Genomic DNA, 17,859 nt, shown 5'->3' on the forward strand with positions numbered 1-17,859 from the left:
ATGTCAAAGCGTCTCCATGCAGAGCAGCAGCGCTTCCCTCCTCCGCACCCCCCAGCCCAGATTTCCATGCTGCTGCTGAGCCTCAGCTGGCTCTTTTTAGCATCACCCAGAGCTCAAGGTAAGTTCACGATATATTGCGATATATTTTTTTCCGAAATACTTCCTCACCCTACGCTCCGTTTTAAGGGGACAAGCAACAGAGAAATGACTTTAACGAAGTAAGGGCACTGGGCTGCGCGGGGGCCGCTTCCCCCGGCCGCTGCCGGCGCTGATTTTGCGCCCCCCGCCGCGCTTCTTGCGCTGCTCCCGGGCTCCCCGCGCCGCGCCGCGGGAAGGGGCGGCGGGGGCAGGTCCCGGCCCGAGACCCGCGGAACTCCCGCTCCGCTGCGCGGAGGGAGGGCTTCCAAGCCCTTCCCGGGCAAACCTGCCCCTGGGGGGGGGCTGCCCCCGGGGGTCCCCGCTGGCCCGGGGAGCAGTTATCCCCTGAGGGTGCCCTGCAAACAGCCGCCCGGGGCTGAATTCGGGGTTTGAGAGTGTTGTCAGGGCTCGGACGCTTGTTCCCAGCCGGGAAGAATTGCCTGAAAAAGCCAAATGCTGGTGGTGAAAAGCGTCCTCGCTGGGTAAAAGTTTACTCGCTACTGTGCTCATTCAAAGTGAGCACAAGTCGGGGATGGGTGCCTTCAGTTTTGGAGATGTTTTGCAGTACTGGCTCCGTGCTAGCCGCGTTACAGATGGGGAACAGCCTAGAAAAAGTGACTTGTCTCTTTGTACAGCAAGTCTGGGGCTTACTCAGGAATCACCGGAGGGCCCAGGCCCTGTCCTCTTCATTAAGCAGCAGCTGACAATGCATATTTTATGTGAGAGAGGAAGGGAGATTCTCTTGTATAAATATATGTAACAGCGCTGAAGGGCGCGTGTGTCCCTATGTGTTACTACAAACTCTTGTCTCGGGTCCTTTTTGCGTTGTAACTTTAAACTTTGTAAATGTTTGCTTGTCTCTACATTTATGCACAGTGACTTTCACTGGGACTTTGGCTCTGGACTTGCTAAGAAAAAGATTGAGATAGACTTTATCGTGTTAGCCAGCACATTGAAATCCTAGTGTAGACAGGGAGATTTGTTGCGTTTAATCGAGCACCTAGGATTTATGTTAATGAATTAACAGGAGTTGAAGGTTTTCTTTGCCTTTGTGAGGGGTCTTAATTTCTCTTCATCAACATTTGTAGTCATACCAAATCAGCATATTGGGGATACAGGCTGCAGAAGTGCTCAGGTAGATGAGGAGAAAGAGGTCCCCGGTTCCCCTGTGGCTGTTCCCTTTGCGTGGGTGGAGGGTGGGTTCGGTGGGGCGGAGGCAGCACGTACCCCTTCTGTGAGCGTGGGAGCCACTCCGCCTGGCCAGGCCCCTCCACGCTTCGGAGGTGCGCGAGGACAGGGGGTAAACTTGGCTACACATCCAGGAAAGTCTGAGGGAAGATGCTTCAAGCATTCACATATGATAGCAATGAAGAAATGAACATACCTCAAAGTAGTTGTCCCTACAATAAAATAAGAGGGCAAACTCTAGGTGACTTAGATCTAGCATACAGATGAGAGAGCGGAATGGTAAGCAGGGCTGGAAATCCCGTTGCCTGTGTTTTGGGATTCCCGAAGAGCCAAGCTGAAGCTCTAAGGTTACATTTGCACTGATGAATTAAGCTCTCTGTAAAGTTTGTGTCAGCTGCTCATCTTTATGGTGCCCATCTTTAGATGTCTAAGCTTCAGCAACAGCAGTGCTTGCCGACCCTTGCAGTTCAGCTGGATTTCGGGTTTACCTTGCTACGTCTTTCCTACTCCTCTTCTTTCCGCAACGTGTCTATAACTCGCTCTTTTGCATCTGCAGCCGGTGTGCTCAGCGAGCATCCTCTCCTTTAATTCCTTTTTTTTCCTGTGAAGTAGAGAACAGCTTTAGCTTTGCCAGAGTATGTGCTGCTTTCTTGGTCGCAGAGGTGCTGAAAGTTACAGCCACGTGCTTCGAGACCCGGCGAAGCTGCCCGGTGACGAAAAGTCCTCTTAGCTGTGCTGGCACGCGTCTCCACCGGGCGTTTTGAAGCTTTGCAACTTCTACCTCAGCTGGTTTTACTGCTGCGACTGCTCTGGGCCCGTGTTAGGGATTTGAGGTGCTGCCAGGACATGCTAATTTTTACATAAACACGTGCTTAGTGATTAAGGCAGAAGTTTAAGTTACGATATGCTTTGAAAACTGGTTTTGAAATGTGGCAAGAGACATGCATAATGTGGGACTGCCCTAGTAACAACTCTAATATTAAACAGAAATTATCCGGTTATGAGCTAGATGACTTAAAAGCAGCCTTGCCGCTCACTTTTAGTTTCCTTTCCAATTTTTATGGTTTTACAATTGCCTTTTCCAGTTTTCAGTATTGCTAGCTCTTGGTTGCTGGCTGAAGGACCTCATGGGCAAAAAGGAAAACTAACTGAAGTACCAGCCTCAGCAAAGCAAAATTAGCTTTGCTCTCCTGGTGGAGGATAATACCTAGTAGGATAAGGTCTGATCTTACAGATTTAGTCAAATGCCTTAAAATCTACATCTGTATAGGCTTTTTGCAGAGTCAAGGCCTTCCTGTATCTGCAGGGCAGACAATGAAAGGGGTGGCCTATAAAGGTAAACTCCAAATTACCGTGTGTGTAAACTCTTAAATCTTTTTGGATATTGGGTGTTAGCTGGAAGAACAGCGGAAAAATGAAAATCCTAAAATTGCGGTCGAAATTCTTTACCTTCAATTAAAGTAACTTTCTGTCAGATTTTATGTTTGTTACTGGTTGCAACTGCATTGGCTGTAATGGAAATAAATTACAGCAGAAGAAATCTTTCCTTGTGTCTCGCTTTAGAACTGATCTCTCCAACACCGTGTTTTAGAGCTGACTTTCAAATGCTGTCTTCTTTCAAACTGTTCCAGCGTTTGTGGCAGATATTTACGGTCTGTGTATAATCACCTTCTTGTCTGACGATTATCCCTATCAGGTCCCCTGCAGACAGCCTGGCATGAGCTGTCACTGTCCATGGGCTCCACAGATCCATGCCAGAGTACACCAGCTGAGGATAATATGCCCACTCTTCAAATCACGTTCGCATCGTTAACTCTCCTGCTCGCCAGGGAGCTGCTGGGTTGTTCGCTGGTGTTTGCTTGAGCTTCTCATCTCTTGCTTTCCTTGAGATTTTTGGAAAGGTCTCCATCCAGCCATAAAGAGCATCCTTGACCTAATGATTGACAGGCTACGTTTTGGGTGGCTTTTCATCCTGCTCGCAGTACAGAGGCTGCCCTGGTGGCACTTTTCAAATGACACGAGTGACTGCAGTGGATCAGGGCTGTGTTTATCTGTTACTTCCACTCGGGCTGTCCGCTGCTGCCGATGCTATTGATCATGAAATTGTTTTAAAAAGGCTGAATTCGTGTAAAGGCTTATTTAGTCCTCCACCAGCCTTGTTCAGACCTCGCATATCCTAATCCTGACAGATTTATCACTAGCGGTCCCTATGTTTCTAACATATCTCACGTTGCCAGTGCAAATTGTCCAAGGAGTCCAGCTGGGCTTCATTTTATTAGTATTCATGTGCACCCTTTTGGGCAGTACCGTTCGCGCTCCAGGGCTGCGGTGCTGCATGCGAATGGCGAGCAGCGAGCCCCGTTTGCCAGGCGGGCAGCAGGACACGGCCAGCGCGGGGTGGCGGAGCAGCCCGCGCGTGCGTGGCCAGGGCGTTTTAACAGCCCAGCTTCTGCTGGCCGTGCTGCCAAGCCTCCCGTCCAACACTCTGACTTTTGGACGCTGGTGGGCTGGGTTTTGTCTCGACTTTTGCTGTGAAAGTTGTTGTAAACCAAGAAGCGACGTTTCTATGGTGTCTACCATTAGGTCTGAACTACTGTTACATTCACATGGCCAGGCTCTGCTACACCAGCAGGCTTCCTCCAGCTCTGCATCTCATGCAGCATCCAGTCCTGCTTAGGATGCCAGGCCCTTCATGCTATTCATATCGGAGATATTTTTTTATTTAATCCCTTTGATGGCTTTTTTTCCTCGACAAGTTCTTGTGTTTTACTCGACATCATCTCAGATTTTGCTCTTCATGTTGTATGCACATTGTGCTTGCATTTCAAGTAGCTCTTCAGGTTACTCCTAGGACAAAAGCGCATCTTCTCCAAAATTTTATAGTACTAAAGGCCTAAATCACTCCTGTAGATGCTTCACTTAGGCCCTGCTGAGTCTTCAGGGCAAATCTATGACAAACAAAATTAAAAATCCATGGCTTGAGTAAGTCTGTTAGCAGGTTGCAGCTGATTCTTGGTAGGACAGTGCAGTCCAAAAGGGCAATCCCTTTTGTTTCTGGCTAACACAGAGCAAAGTGCTTCAATTGCATTAAATTTTTATCTTTTGAGAAAAGGCTCACACTAACTGAGAAAAGGTATTGATTTTTGGGAGACCCCTGCTCCAGGATGTTGACCCTTCTCTTTTTAGTGTCACGTAAGAGTTTGAGACTACATTGATATCTAGCGTGATGTTGGCATCGGTGTTTCAGAAAGTGACTTAATTAACTGCATGATCTAATCAGAAATGCTGACTCCTCTGTAAAAATCACTTCATGTTGTATCATTAATTTTTTACACCCCATATAAATGAATTTGCTGCTTTCCATGACTTGGAGCAAGGATAAGAAATATTTGGTAGATCAGGGCGGCAGGGGGTTGTTCATTCACAAGGTCAACATGACGAAACCGTTGATTAGATGAACACATTCTTTCTTGTCCAAAATATATGATCTAATAAGGCAAGAAGTGAAATGTTTCATGGCCTGTTAACCATGCTGGATAATACACGGCAAGGCATAAAAAGCTGGATGCAGGATTTGGCACAAAAGAATCTTTAACTAGTTGTCGTGGTTTAACCCCAGCCTGCAACTAAGCCCCACGCAGCCGCTTGCTCACTCCCCCCCGGTGGGATGGGGGTGAGAATCGGAAGGGTAAAAGTCAGAAAACTCGTGGGCTGAGATAAAGACAATTTAGTAGGTAAAGCAAAAGCCGCGTGCACAAGCACAGCAAAACAAGGAGTTGATTCACTCCTTCCCATGGGCAGGCGGGTGCTCAGCCATCTCCAGGAGAGCAGGGCTCCATCACGTGTAACGGTGACTTGGGAAGACAAATGCCATCACTCCGAACGTCCCCCCCTTCCTTCTTCTTCCCCCAGTTTATTTGCCGAGCATGACGTCATACAGTATGGGATATCCCTTTGGTCATCTGGGGTCAGCTGTCCCGGCCGTGTCCCCTCCCAGCTCCTTGTGCCCCCCAGCCTGCTCGCTGCTGGGGTGGGGGGAGAGGCAGAAAAGGCCTTGACTCTGTGCAAGCACTGCTCAGCAATAGTGAAAGCATCCCTGTGTTATCAACACTGTTTCCAGCACAAATCCAAAACGTAGCCCCATGCTAGCTACTATGGAGAAAATTAACTCTATCCCAGCCAAAACCAGCACAGTAGTTTATTCTGAGGTATTTGTTAAGAGGAACCATGTCAGTCCCTACAAATACAGTCTAATAATGTATGTCATATACATTAAGTGAAAAACCTTCTTCTGACAATGGCGAAAGTTTGCTGTTTTCTTGCTTCTATTTAATATTTTCTAATTCTGAAAACAGCTGATCAGGCAAGAAATAACCTTATGTGTGACTGCTTACCTTTGAAAGAATATATTGAAATGTAAACTGCACTGAATCCAAGCGTTTATGCGATTTTGTTTTGATATAGTCATGTAAAAAAAAAAAAAAAGAAAAATCTGGACTTTTTGTCATAATGCTACATTTAATAAGGTGAGCATATGGGGCTGACCACGCATGGGTCTGAGCTTTGCCAGTATCCTTATTTAGTAGCGCTGTCTGTATGCAGTGATGGTAGTGTGCTGAAGATCCTCTGTTACTTCAAGGTTAGAAGACACGAGGAGGACAACTATTCAGTCCAGATTATTTAAGTCTCTACCGCATTCCTTTTCTGCCATTGAGAGCACTGCGGTGACAGCTGAGAGTAAAATGTGGCCTCTGGAGCTTACAGGGAAGGATACAGCATCTCACTTCTGATCCACGTTCATTCTTGAATTGGAGGTCATAAAACTGTATCCAGATTAAAAACCGCTCTTGCATTCTGCCACGGATTTTAAAGCATGAGGTAAGCATTCCAAGGGAAGTAGTATTTAGTTCTTCATCTATTGCCTCTTAGTGAGCAAAATGTGCCCCGCTGAAGAGACATTTTGTGTAACCACTTGTGGTTGAGGTGAGAGTGCAGGGTCGTTGCAGAAGAAATCTTCACACTTTAGAAAGAAGGAGCTTGTCTATTTAGTTTGTGTTGTGTGCGTTCCTTGTCTGGGCATCTGATCCTCGGTTGGGATAAATTGTCTCACCTCCATGGATCTGGCTCCTTTGTGCAACCTGGTGCTGATGTTCTGTGCTCTTCATTTAAAGTCTGCTTGACAGGATCAGCGGTTGTGTAGGTTAGATGAACAAAGCCGTGTTAGTGACCTGGGACGATATCCTGGGTCTTCTCCCTGCCCTTAGGAAACAATAAAAATAAATGTTCATTACTGCTGTAGCTCATCTCCTGAAGAAGTCTGTGAAAGTCAGGAGCTATGGACTGATCCAGTGCTTATGGTGACATTTGTTGCAAGGTCGCACACATAAACCTGAGCAGGATAGGTCAAGAACATTAAGTAACTCTAAGTTTTCTGTTCATTCATGTTTCAGAAAATAGGAAGACAGACTTCAGTGACAGCTTATGTTAGTACAGGTGCAGTTAATTTTTCTTTTTCTGCTGTTGTGTAATGCGAGTAGCAGGTATTCCCCATACAAACAAAGCCGCATGATGGATATTAACTCCCCAGCCCAGTAGCTCATTTGCTAGACTTGGGAAAGAACCACAAATCATTTCCCATGCACATTTACCTAAATTAATACTGAAATTTGCTTCAGCTGGATTTGCTGTGTTTTCAGCGTGATTTCCCAGAGAACATCTGAATGAATGATTTGTGTGCATGTGACGAGCACAACTCAAACTCCCACTCAATAGGTTTTTTTCATTGATGACTGTATACGGGAAGGAACATCCCTCAGTACAGCTATGCTAAGGATTCCTTGTACTCAGTGAGGGAGGCTAGTAAATCATTGGAGAAAAGGATTGTACTGTACCTTTTAAAAGACTGAGAGGAAATTGTATTTTGGGGAGTAATTTTGCACTTCATTCAGTGGAAAGTAGCCTTTCTTGAGGGTTTGGAGGGGAGGAGCTGGAGAGGAACGCTGGATCTGGATTTTCATGTAATTATGCGGACGCATTGCTGAAAAGCGAATATAGTCAGTACTTTTTTCTTTGACGTTGGACCTCTATGGATTAATTGTGCCTGTGCTTGTAAAGCACAGGTTATTGTTTCTCTACTCAAATAAGTGCGTTTGTTAGGTGCTGCTTCGCTGATGCTGAGGGGTGCGAGGCTGAGTCTGTAACCAAAATGAGAATCTCTGGGACTGGGATCCTTTGGGGAAGGAGCAGCAGCTCAGGACGAAGCAGATGTGGCCCAGTAATACCTACACTGGGATGATGCTGGGGTGATGCTGAGTTAAGATGGGACATCCTTTACTATGGCATGCTGGAAATACCTGTGGGAAAGGCATTGTGCAACCCTCGATATTTTTCACCTGTTATTAGTCCTGTCCTGCTTGTTGTCACGAGAAAGAATGACTGGGCCAATTTCTATGGTGTGCATCAGGACTTGGAAAAGAAGCAAGCTTAAAACAGGATTTGCAGCAAGAGGACAGAAGTTCTCCTAAGCCCTTATGTCACTTACTTTTCAAAGCTACTTTGGGTTTGAATCTTGTCTTTACAACTTGCCCACTTCTGTGAACTCCAAGCACTGAGCCCTTCCATGGGGGGAACCTCTTGATAAATACCCATCACCCGGTGTGCCGAAATGCACTCCGGTCCAATGCTTTGCTGCTTTATTCCTCTCTTATTTTGAAATGTTCTCCTTTAGGAAAAAGACAACTCTGTCTTTGGACTGGTCCTGAATAGTAATTCTTCAGTCAAACATAACAACATCACAAATGAGGCTGGACAGCTGTTTCCCAAATATAGTATACGTGTATATTCTATACACGTAATAAAGCTTGGTTTTCACTATTTGAAATGTTCTGCAGTCTCCCTGCCCCCTCCTGCAGTCAATGGCAAATGTTGTTCTCAAAACTCCACTTGTCACATTTTGTTCTCGAGAACAGGGAGGATATTGAGATATACTGGCTTCTTTCCTTGAGTGCATTTCAATATGTATTTTGTATAATGAGAGCCCAAATCCTTCTCACATTACTTATGCTTTAATCACACTGTGCTCTCCCAAGATTGCTTTAATCGCATTTGCATCAGCAGGAGTAACTCTGTATGATGAGCAATATTTCATCTGCAAACAGAGGGGACTGATCGCGGGCGCATGATGAGGAAGGAACTGGCTGTCCTGGATTTGGTACAGCGCAGCTCTCTAGTGAAGAATGATGTAGCATCCTGATTTGAGAAATAGATATTCAAGAACTAGAGTGAACAAAAGATATTTTTACAGTTTTCTGGAGGACCTGTCAAGTGTGATAGTTCCCTTTTAATTTTCTAGTAAATGACTTTTTGGCATGTGTTAACTCCCAAGAAGCGTGATGCTGCCTAGTGCAGCAGACATAATTTTGTACTTTAGCCATGACATTACCGTATATGAGAACTGAAAAGTTATATAGATATTACACCAATATATAAACCATGTGTGTTAGAAAGACAAGTTCAGTTTTGAAATATTTGACTTAGCTATGCTTTTCACTTTCAATCTGTGCCAAACATGTGCTTGAATGACTGATGGAGTCATATGGTTCCCTGAATAAAGCACTTTATTGTGCACAAACTTAGAGCCTTCCAACAGTTGTATTACAGAAGCTTGAAGATTAAGATGATCCAACTGCTTAGGGGGTATGTTCCACAATGAACATTTTATTTTTCTTTTGTCCCCCTCTCTCTCTCTATTTTTTGCCCTAAAATGTGTCATTAGTTTGTTCAGCTGGTCGCGCAGTGACACTGACCGCAGAGCCTTTGGTGGAGAAGAACAGCAAGTTACCTTCAAATTTAAGCTTTTACTCCCATGTCCGTATTAAAATGTTGAACACATGACTTTTTCCATGGAGTTTATGGGATTCTGTGGGGGCGGGGTGGGAGGGCTGTTTCCTGTCGCAGATTATTTCATCAGCAGAATGAGATTTAGGAAGGGAATAACTCATGCAAGAACAAGTGATGACAGGAGATGGTTCTTAGAATTATAAAACTGAAATATTAAAAAGCATGGTTTTAATGCTGTTTAGTTAAAGGGGATCAGTGCGTCTCAAACTCCTATTTCTCATCCGAGCAGTCAGTGCCTGTGAAGCTGCTTAGTGTGAAGGATCAAGTGGACATGCTGCAAAGTCGTACACAGAGCAGTTCAAAGTTGACAGACCTGTCAAGCTGCAGAGAGGATCTTTTTTCATTAGAAGCAGAAAGAACAGAAAATTAAATTCAGAAATGTGTGGAGACGTCTTGCTGTTGCCTGTCCTCAGGCTTATCAAAGACCTTTGCTGACTTTTGATGTTTGAAAAATTTTGTACATGAGTCGTAATTTTGCAATGTGAAGGAAAAGGCAAGATTCAAGCCCGAGAAGATCCATGGAATTTGTAGTTTTCAAAAGCTACTTGTGCTTAAATGCCTGAGGTCTTGGGTTTGGGAATGGGGGGAGGAGTGAGAAAACAATTAAAACTTTGTGTATAGTTAGGTGGCTTGCCGCCTTTTTCTTTTTTTTTTAAATAGTTATTTTCCAGGCAGGCCACGAAAGGACTAATTTTACTAGATTTTGTAGCGAAAATCAATGTATTGCTTAGATGTGCAAAGGTTAGTTGGAAAAATAATTTATGATTTTGAACTAATAAAAACTTTACTGCACGAGATAAGATTTTTTTATTTTATGCACGGTGAAATCTTGCCCAGACCTTTGTGTTACATACAGATGAGGGCAGGGTCTGGCCTGTTACGTGCTGTCTTTTTTTAAAGCTGTGTAAGTGCTGTTAGTGGGATAATGGGAAGTGCCTTATCAGTGTGGTGGTTTCTGATTTTTGTCCTGTCTTTTGACAGGGTGTCTGTTTTCAGCTGGTGGTTAGTGTAAAATTTAAGGCAGATGGACAGTTGACTTTAAGGCAAACTATTGCTTATTTGATCCTATGCAAGTTACTGGGCTTTCTTTCTTTAACCATTATGCACTGGGAATTTTGTACTGGTTTATTTTGCAGCATTTTCATATTTATTATCGGATATTATTGTAATTCACATTTTTGTTATATTAATAAGTGACAGTTTATTATTTTTCCTGTCTCAAACAGAATGGGTACCATTCTAGAAGGTGGTTTCAGCAAGATCTGTGCCTGGATAATGTTTAGCTTGGGTAATGCTTTGGCTTTTGCTGGAAGATGGAGTGAAATACAGGACTAGAAGCACACATCTCAACTCCTTGGCCAGATAGTGGGATAGTTGACACTTTTTTTTTTTTTTTTTTTTGGCATGATATAGTCTGAGTCCTAATGTTAACGATTTCCATTTAAAGCAAGTTGATTTTTCATTTTTTTTTTCCCTTGATGCACAAGAGCTGGATGTGATCCTCTTCACTCAAAAGTTCTATATTGCAATCCTATCTAACTTTATGTATAGCCACGTTATACTCTTGCCATCTATAAATATACCAGCACTGGCAAGATAAATACCAAGAGGTCTATAAAGCTAAAGGACAATCATGGGTCCTGTCATTCTTGGTTTTCTAGATTATGCAAAATAATTCTTTTAGTTCCCTTCTTGTAATTCAGTCTTTCCACTTCCCTGATCACCCTGGCAGCCTTTCCAATCCACCAGCTCCAGGCTGAATTAATCTTTTGTGAACGCAGGTGAGGAGAAATGCCCATAGTGTTCCAGCTGTTCTTGCATCGGTAACTCTCAGGAGTAACTTCAATATCTGATATTCACTGGAAACACCCCTTCTGATGCATCGTTCCAGGGCTGTCTTTGCTTCGTGTGACATCAATGTTACACTGAATAGCATGAACTGGTCTGTCTTGTGTCATTTGCCTTTGAAGATTTCCGCTTAGAGCAGAAAATTTGCTAGTCCCTAAGAGTGCGTCCCTCCAAGTTATTGTATTCTTTTGTAGTATTCCTGTCCTTCTCCATGCAGGTGTCATCTCCTAACTTGGATTTCAGGAGGACGCTTGTGCACATTGCGTAAAGGTTTCTGATAGAAATACTAAGACTGATCCTAATACATTTTCTTACTGAACCTTGGTGAAAACCATCCTTCACCTGGTTGGTTGGCAGTGTGCTTGGTGGGTAGTCTCTGCTCCTTGCCCAGTTTCACCCCCTTCTTAAATTTCCTAAGTTCACCCCCATCTTGAAGGGCAAATACTTGGTCCTCCTCTCTTAGTGTATGAGCTTGGTAATTAATTTTGGATAAAAAAGTTCTATTTTGAGTCTGGAGGTGATAAAAGAACTGTCCCAAATAAGACATGAGAGAGAAGCAACCGATGGGGGGGGAATAAAGCCCATCTGATGGGCGTCCCTGCCGGCAGTGGGTGGCTCTGTCGGGGTTCCTGCCGGGCTCGCTGGGGCTGGTGGCACAGAGCAGTCCCAAGGTATCCTGGGCTATAGGGGAAGGCGGCTGGCAGCAGAGCCTGTGGGGATGCCTCAGTACCCTGCCACAAAACTGATTGCCAGCGGTCCAGTGAGTGCAGGAGGCAGCCACCTATGTAGCCCTTCCTCCATAGCCAGAAACGGCCCATCCGAATCCTGGATCCCGCTGACTGTGAATTAAGCTGAGGAAGCTGAAGAAAATGAGGAGGGAAATGGATAAAGTATGCCCTTTCTGTCTTCCACAGCATTGCCAAAGCCCTGTGAAACAGAGCAGTGCCAGTAGCTGTTTTCAGTTTGCAGAAAGATTACTCTCTTCTGTTATTCTTTTCTATCCTAAGATTATTTCGGTGCATTGGGTTTTGTTGCAGAGGAAAAAGTAGACAGGCTGTGACTTACAATTCTGAGCCCATTTGTAATATGAAAGGTAACACAAGAATAATATATTTTAATTTAATTTAGCCTTTTTTTATCCCCCCCCCCTTCTGTTATTTTCATAACTCAACAGTAACTGCAGTGGGTGACATGAAGGATGCCTGGGCACAGTGTGCTGGGGAGAGGGCTGCGGTCTGGGCTGGAGATGGGCATCCAGTGGCATGGCTGGGGCTGAGGCCGATGGCCCCAGGCTGGGCTGCGGTGGGTGCTGGGGGTGTAAGGGCGCCCAAGGGCCCTGGTGGGACCACGTTAGTGTGCGTGGGACAAGAAGCGCAGATGGGACTCCCAGAACGTGCACATCCACAACGGCAAGGAAGCACGGCATCATACATCGGCTTTGTTGTAAATCGGTATGCTAATGGATGGATGGTTTCTATAAACCACCCCAGGTCTGACTCCTCTCTCCTGTGCTGTGCCAGGGGAGCGGAAAGCACAACCAGCCCTAGCAGGATGGCAGGGGTGTGCAGTTGCGGGGAGGGATTTTATTTTTTTCCTTCCACTTCAGCCCATTTTATCCAGACCCGCTCAGTGTTGAGAGCATTCACCTTTTTTGTTTATCATAAGGACAAATAAATTGCACTGCCTGGCTAAAAGCTTATTAATTTTAAGTAAATGCAAATCTGAAGTGTGTCTGGGCTTCTTCAGGAGGCAGCGGCCATTAAACAAAAATGTCACGTCACAGGCTTGGAGTTTATTTTGCACAGAGCTTGGAGGAACTGAAATACAAAGCAAAAAGATGAAAACTATTCTTAACTTCTTTGCCAAGAAGTCCTTGTGTGATACTGTGCAAAGAAGAAAAGTTGTCGAAGTGCATTGCGGATGAAAAATATTTAAGCCACACAAAAGTCACTGACAGATAACATCTACTCATCTCACTATTTGTACAAAATATCTTTTATATTACTGAAAAAAAAAGAATAAAGGGCACTACATCAGCTTGTGGGCTGCTTGTGGATCAAAAGCATTACCTTTAGTGCAGGCTGAAAATAGAAAACAGATAGACATGACTGTGAAGTTTTTCATGTGAAAAAGTGGGAGACGAGCTTGCGTCAGGAAGAACTGGACAGAATTTCACTGAAATGGAAAATAAGTAGGTGAGTAAGTAGGTGCATGTGACACAAAAGATAGGAAACCTGGCTCTAATAAAAGTTTCTGGTAATACAGATGGCCTGATTTTCTTCCCCTCTCATGACACATTACCAAAATTTAAATTCTCTGATTTCAATTATTACACTATTTATATTGCTGTAATACCAAGAGTCCCTGTAGAGAAGAGGCCTCATTATTAATGTAATGCAAACAACTCTAATGGTTCCAGCTTCAAAGAAATCCTAATGAAAATGGGTAAAGGAGATGAAGAGTGGCAGAGAGGAAATACCAGCACGTCTGCGTGCATGAAGAACTGCAGCACTGGGAGCTCACGGGATGTGATCAAGGTGATGGAAACCCCTCGTGAGCACAGATCTCCAGTCCTGTCCCATCGGGCTCCTTTCCTGGTGCTCCTCAGATGCTCTTTGGGAGGGCTGTGCTCATGCTTGGAGATGGGTGGCCCGAAACCAACAGAAGAAAACTGGGACTGTGTTTTGTTCAGCCATTTTGCAAGAGACTGGGTGAAGTATCCCTCACTGGGATAAATTCTTTGGCGTTTCCAACTTTGAGGCGAGGGCCGTGCGTGCCGAAGGCTCTCCGAGGTTGCCAGCTGCCGTCCCACCTGTGTAGCTACTCAGAAGCCCACATCGCTGCTCAGACTCAGGGATGCTCTGGGGCTGCACATCTGTTTGTCCCATTTTTTCAAAGTTTCCTGCACACTGCAACTTCAATTTCTATGCCTACGTTTTTTTGGCCTGGCTCTCTTATGGGTTTTGTGTTTTGTTTTTGTTCTTTTTTTTTGTCTCCTGACTTCAAGTCTTCCTCTACCCATATCTTTTCCGTCTGCATCCTGTTGTTCGGTCGGGCTCGGTGGCCCTTTAGTCATCCTTCCCACCTCAGATGGATACGTGTGGGTCGCTCTTCGTTGGCTGTGATCTCTTGTTTTCCGCAATGTGTTCTTTGAAGCTTTGCAATCAGGCTGCAGAATCCTATTTAAAGGATCTGCCTTTTTATCTTCCCCCTACTTTTATATTTAAAGACTGACCTAGAGTTTACCTATCAGTTCTACAGGTTTCTTTATTTTCTAGTCTTTCAGAAATATACATAGTACATAAATACAATGAGCTTAAATGAGAAAAACATCGTTATTTGATTTACAAAAGAAATTGTAATGTGCATATATCACACTGAGGGCAGTTGGGAGTTAAGCAAGTGCATAATATTAAGCATGTGCCCAAGTGCTCTTCAGAATGAGGCCCTGTGACTGGGCTGCAGTGCTTTCTCCGCCTTCTGCAGGAAGCTGTGATTTTTATCACACCCAATAATTTAAATAAAAACATTCAGATAAGCAGCAAAATATTTGGCTGAAGGAAGGCAACTAGACAGAAATTGATCTCGTGTTTTATAAATGCTATGGCTTCAGAAGAGTTTGCAAACCCTAAAGCTTGTCTGCTTTGTTTCCCCCAAATAAATTATCTTTTCCAATAAAGATATAACTGCTGCCTATAAACCTGTCTTGATGTCTGTCTCCAGACTATCAATGCTTCTGCACAATATGCAGTTTCAATGTGCAGATAAATAAGCATGTGTGTAAGATTAAATTTGCTTATTGTAACCTCACTTTGTTATGCACCACAAGCATCACTTTGTCATGATAGAATAGGTGTGGCAAAATTGAACCGCACTTTGTGTAGATATTGTTCCCTTTTCCCGTGATATTTTTATAGCGGTTGCACTTTCTGGACCACGCCATGTAATGAAGGAATAACACATCTGTGCACAAATGCTGATCCCTCCCCCTCTCCTTTTTCTTCTGTTTCGGGTAATGTTGTGATATTAATGCTTTGCAGAGTTAATAAGAAAGACAACTTGCACATGTAGGAGTACCAGGAAGGCTTTGATGCTTCCTGATATCTAGTTGCAGCTCCATGGTGTAAGACTGCGTGGAAGCAATGCAGACAGTGCATCTGTGGGAGGAAAAGTATGCTCATAGGGTTTCTTAAAATTTAGATTTCATGAAACTTTCAGAGTGCAAATCCTACAAAATAATAGAAGGGCCTGAGTCATTTAATTCATATAGTTGAGACTGCTCTAGTGAGCCAAGAAAAAAAAAAATCAGGTTTAGAGCCAAACTTTTCTCATTTCTCTGAGATATGCTTCATAAATTTCTGTTTTGTGCAGGGAGCTTCATGCCTGATAATCAGAATACAGAGCTGTGAGGTTCTGTCTAGACCCTCCTAGGCAGATGATATGGTATCTCCTATGCTTCCATGGGGGGTGAACCCAATTGTGTGCAGGGTTTGGAGCATCCCTTCCAAGGGCTGACGCTCCCAGACCCCTGGCACTTGGGCTTGGGCTGTGCTGAGGGTGGGGTGAGAACCCTTTCTCTACAGGAACACCCGTATAACGAGCAACTTTCCTCTCCCCAATATACTTTATCTTTTTATCTTAGTGGTTTTGGTTTTTTTTTTGCTGGTTTAGGGAAAGTGTCGTATTTTTAAAAGCATGGAAAATACTGAACTTGTCTTCCTCTCACTTCACCTTAACACTAATGACTGTGTAGATGTTTTTAAACTAATTCTGACAGTGACTAAATTGGGCTCATTCTGCCTAAAACAGAGCTCTTGATCCTCAGAGAGCGTTAGGTGACCAGAGATGGCAGGTCAGGTCACTGGGATGGCAGTACTGAGCACTGGGCTGTGTGGGCAGGTCTGAACCTACAGCTCTTCTCTGCCATAGAATGGTCCAGCCCTGAGCCGTGGTTGAGCTGCTAAAACGCTGCCCCATCACCTTCTCCCTGCACCTCCTAGCACAAAGGCAATGGGGGGAAGGAGGAAGACAGGTAACATTGGCCTTTCTCCATCTTAATGGAGGATGGACTAATTTCTAGAGCACCTGTGAAGACTCAGATCTCATCCTCCTGGGGTCCAAGTGCACCAGAGGGCTCGGTGTGGTGGTAGGTCAAGAGCGTGGCAAACCCCACCAGCGTTTTGACTGTCCCATGGCACCTGGAAGCCATCCCTATCTTCTCATTGAGATTTAGTCTCAATACCATTTCCAGCTCTTGTACGATGATACTGGTTTTTAGGACTCTGCTTTGACAGGCATAATACCATTAGTATGTTTAGTGAGAGGAAAAACACTTGATAAATGTTGCATGCAAATAGCTTTTTGACATTGTAGTATGAATTGAAGTCATCTGACTGTGTAGGAGTAGAGCATTCTTTCAGTGAGAGTTTATATTCTCTTCCAGACTTTTTTTTTTCCACACTAATGAGAACGTGCATCCTTGATGTTACGGGGTTCTCAGCACTTCATGACCTCCTTGCACGTTCATATAGAAATGCTGAGGCTGCTAAGTAAATATTCAGTCTTTTGTTGTACACAGTTCAGACTTGTTAAAATGGAGTACAACTGCACATTTCCATGTTTAGCGGAGTAAGATGGTGCATTAAGAAGTGTTTGGCGGATAGTAAAATACTGAGGATTAAACCTGGTAAATCTGCTGTGTACAATAAACCTGGAGCTTTCAGGAACCCCAAAGCGGGTTGTTACGTCTATGTTGTGACTCCAACTTGCAAAGTGTGAGGACCAGCTGACCCCACCAAAGAAGGGGGAAGGACATAAGGGAAGATCTGGGATCACCGGCTGCCCTTAGGGAGCCTGTGTCATGCAACCGCAAGGTGTGTTCACCCCAGAGAGGGTAGGGCTCCAGTTACCCCCTCACGGCACTGTCCTCCCTCCTACCACCACTGATGTGAATCTGATCCAGTGCAACTGTATCTGGGAAGAGGGATCGGGGAGTGGAATGGTCAAGGCTAATTTCTTACCTTAATTACAGAAAAATAGTCCTGATAAAATCTTGTGTCTTCTAAATCCCTGCAGCTTGCTTGCCCTCAATGATGACACTGAAAAGACCGCTACCTACTGCATTCCCCTCTCGTATCGTCTTCAGTGGAAAAAAGAATCCAAACTCTTGGAATGATTATTAATGTAACACTTTAAATAGTGGTGCCAATACCTCTCCAAATTTTTTTATTTAAGTAAGTCTTGCGTCCCAACTCCTTATCTTTGCATCCTGGTATCTCTACTCCTTATGTGCAGTCTTTGTCTGCGGCTGCTACATTAATGCACCATCTAATCAACGTTGGAAATCACCTCGACACTTCTCTCCCAGAACCACCGCTCTCTTCGAAATTTGTGTAGGTTTTGACACCGACAGTATGAGCCCACAACGTTTTAATGTTTAATCTTTTCCTAAATTATTTCCCTTTGAAATATGCTGCCAGGTGTCTTAAATAACAAGGTTCATGTTGTCAGATGCTGTTCTCGACTAACATGAAGTGCTTCTCCCTGTCCCTAGGTGAGAATGTGGACAGCAATTTGGAGTCCTCGAGACAGCAGATGCCAAAGGACCAGTCAAAAGATTATGAGATAACCGTTCCCTTCCTTTTGAATGGAGAACAGTGGAGACCGGTAAATGGCATTTATTCAAAGGTTAGTCTTCATTTTGCCTGTTATTTTATTGTAAGATGTATAACGATTGGAAGGCTTTAGGGGAAGGTAAATGCACTTTTTTCATCATATCTGTTATAA

The 17,859-nt window shown here is 44.2% G+C and overlaps 1 protein-coding gene across 2 annotated transcripts in view; it reads left to right on the forward strand.

Moving 5' to 3' along the window:
- ADAM12 (ADAM metallopeptidase domain 12) overlaps positions 1-17,859 on the forward strand; it is a gene marked incomplete at both ends in the record, with an annotated part of 185,819 nt that continues 167,960 nt past the window's right edge. For both annotated transcript variants that reach the window (XM_082308395.1, XM_082308396.1), the window contains 2 exons: positions 1-118; positions 17,627-17,760. In XM_082308395.1, coding sequence (XP_082164521.1) covers positions 1-118; positions 17,627-17,760 — 252 coding nt within the window. The remainder of the gene's footprint in view (positions 119-17,626; positions 17,761-17,859) is intronic.

The sequence above is a fragment of the Platalea leucorodia genome (assembly GCF_965183815.1).
Source record: "Platalea leucorodia genome assembly, chromosome: 4".
Taxonomy (NCBI): domain Eukaryota; kingdom Metazoa; phylum Chordata; class Aves; order Pelecaniformes; family Threskiornithidae; genus Platalea; species Platalea leucorodia.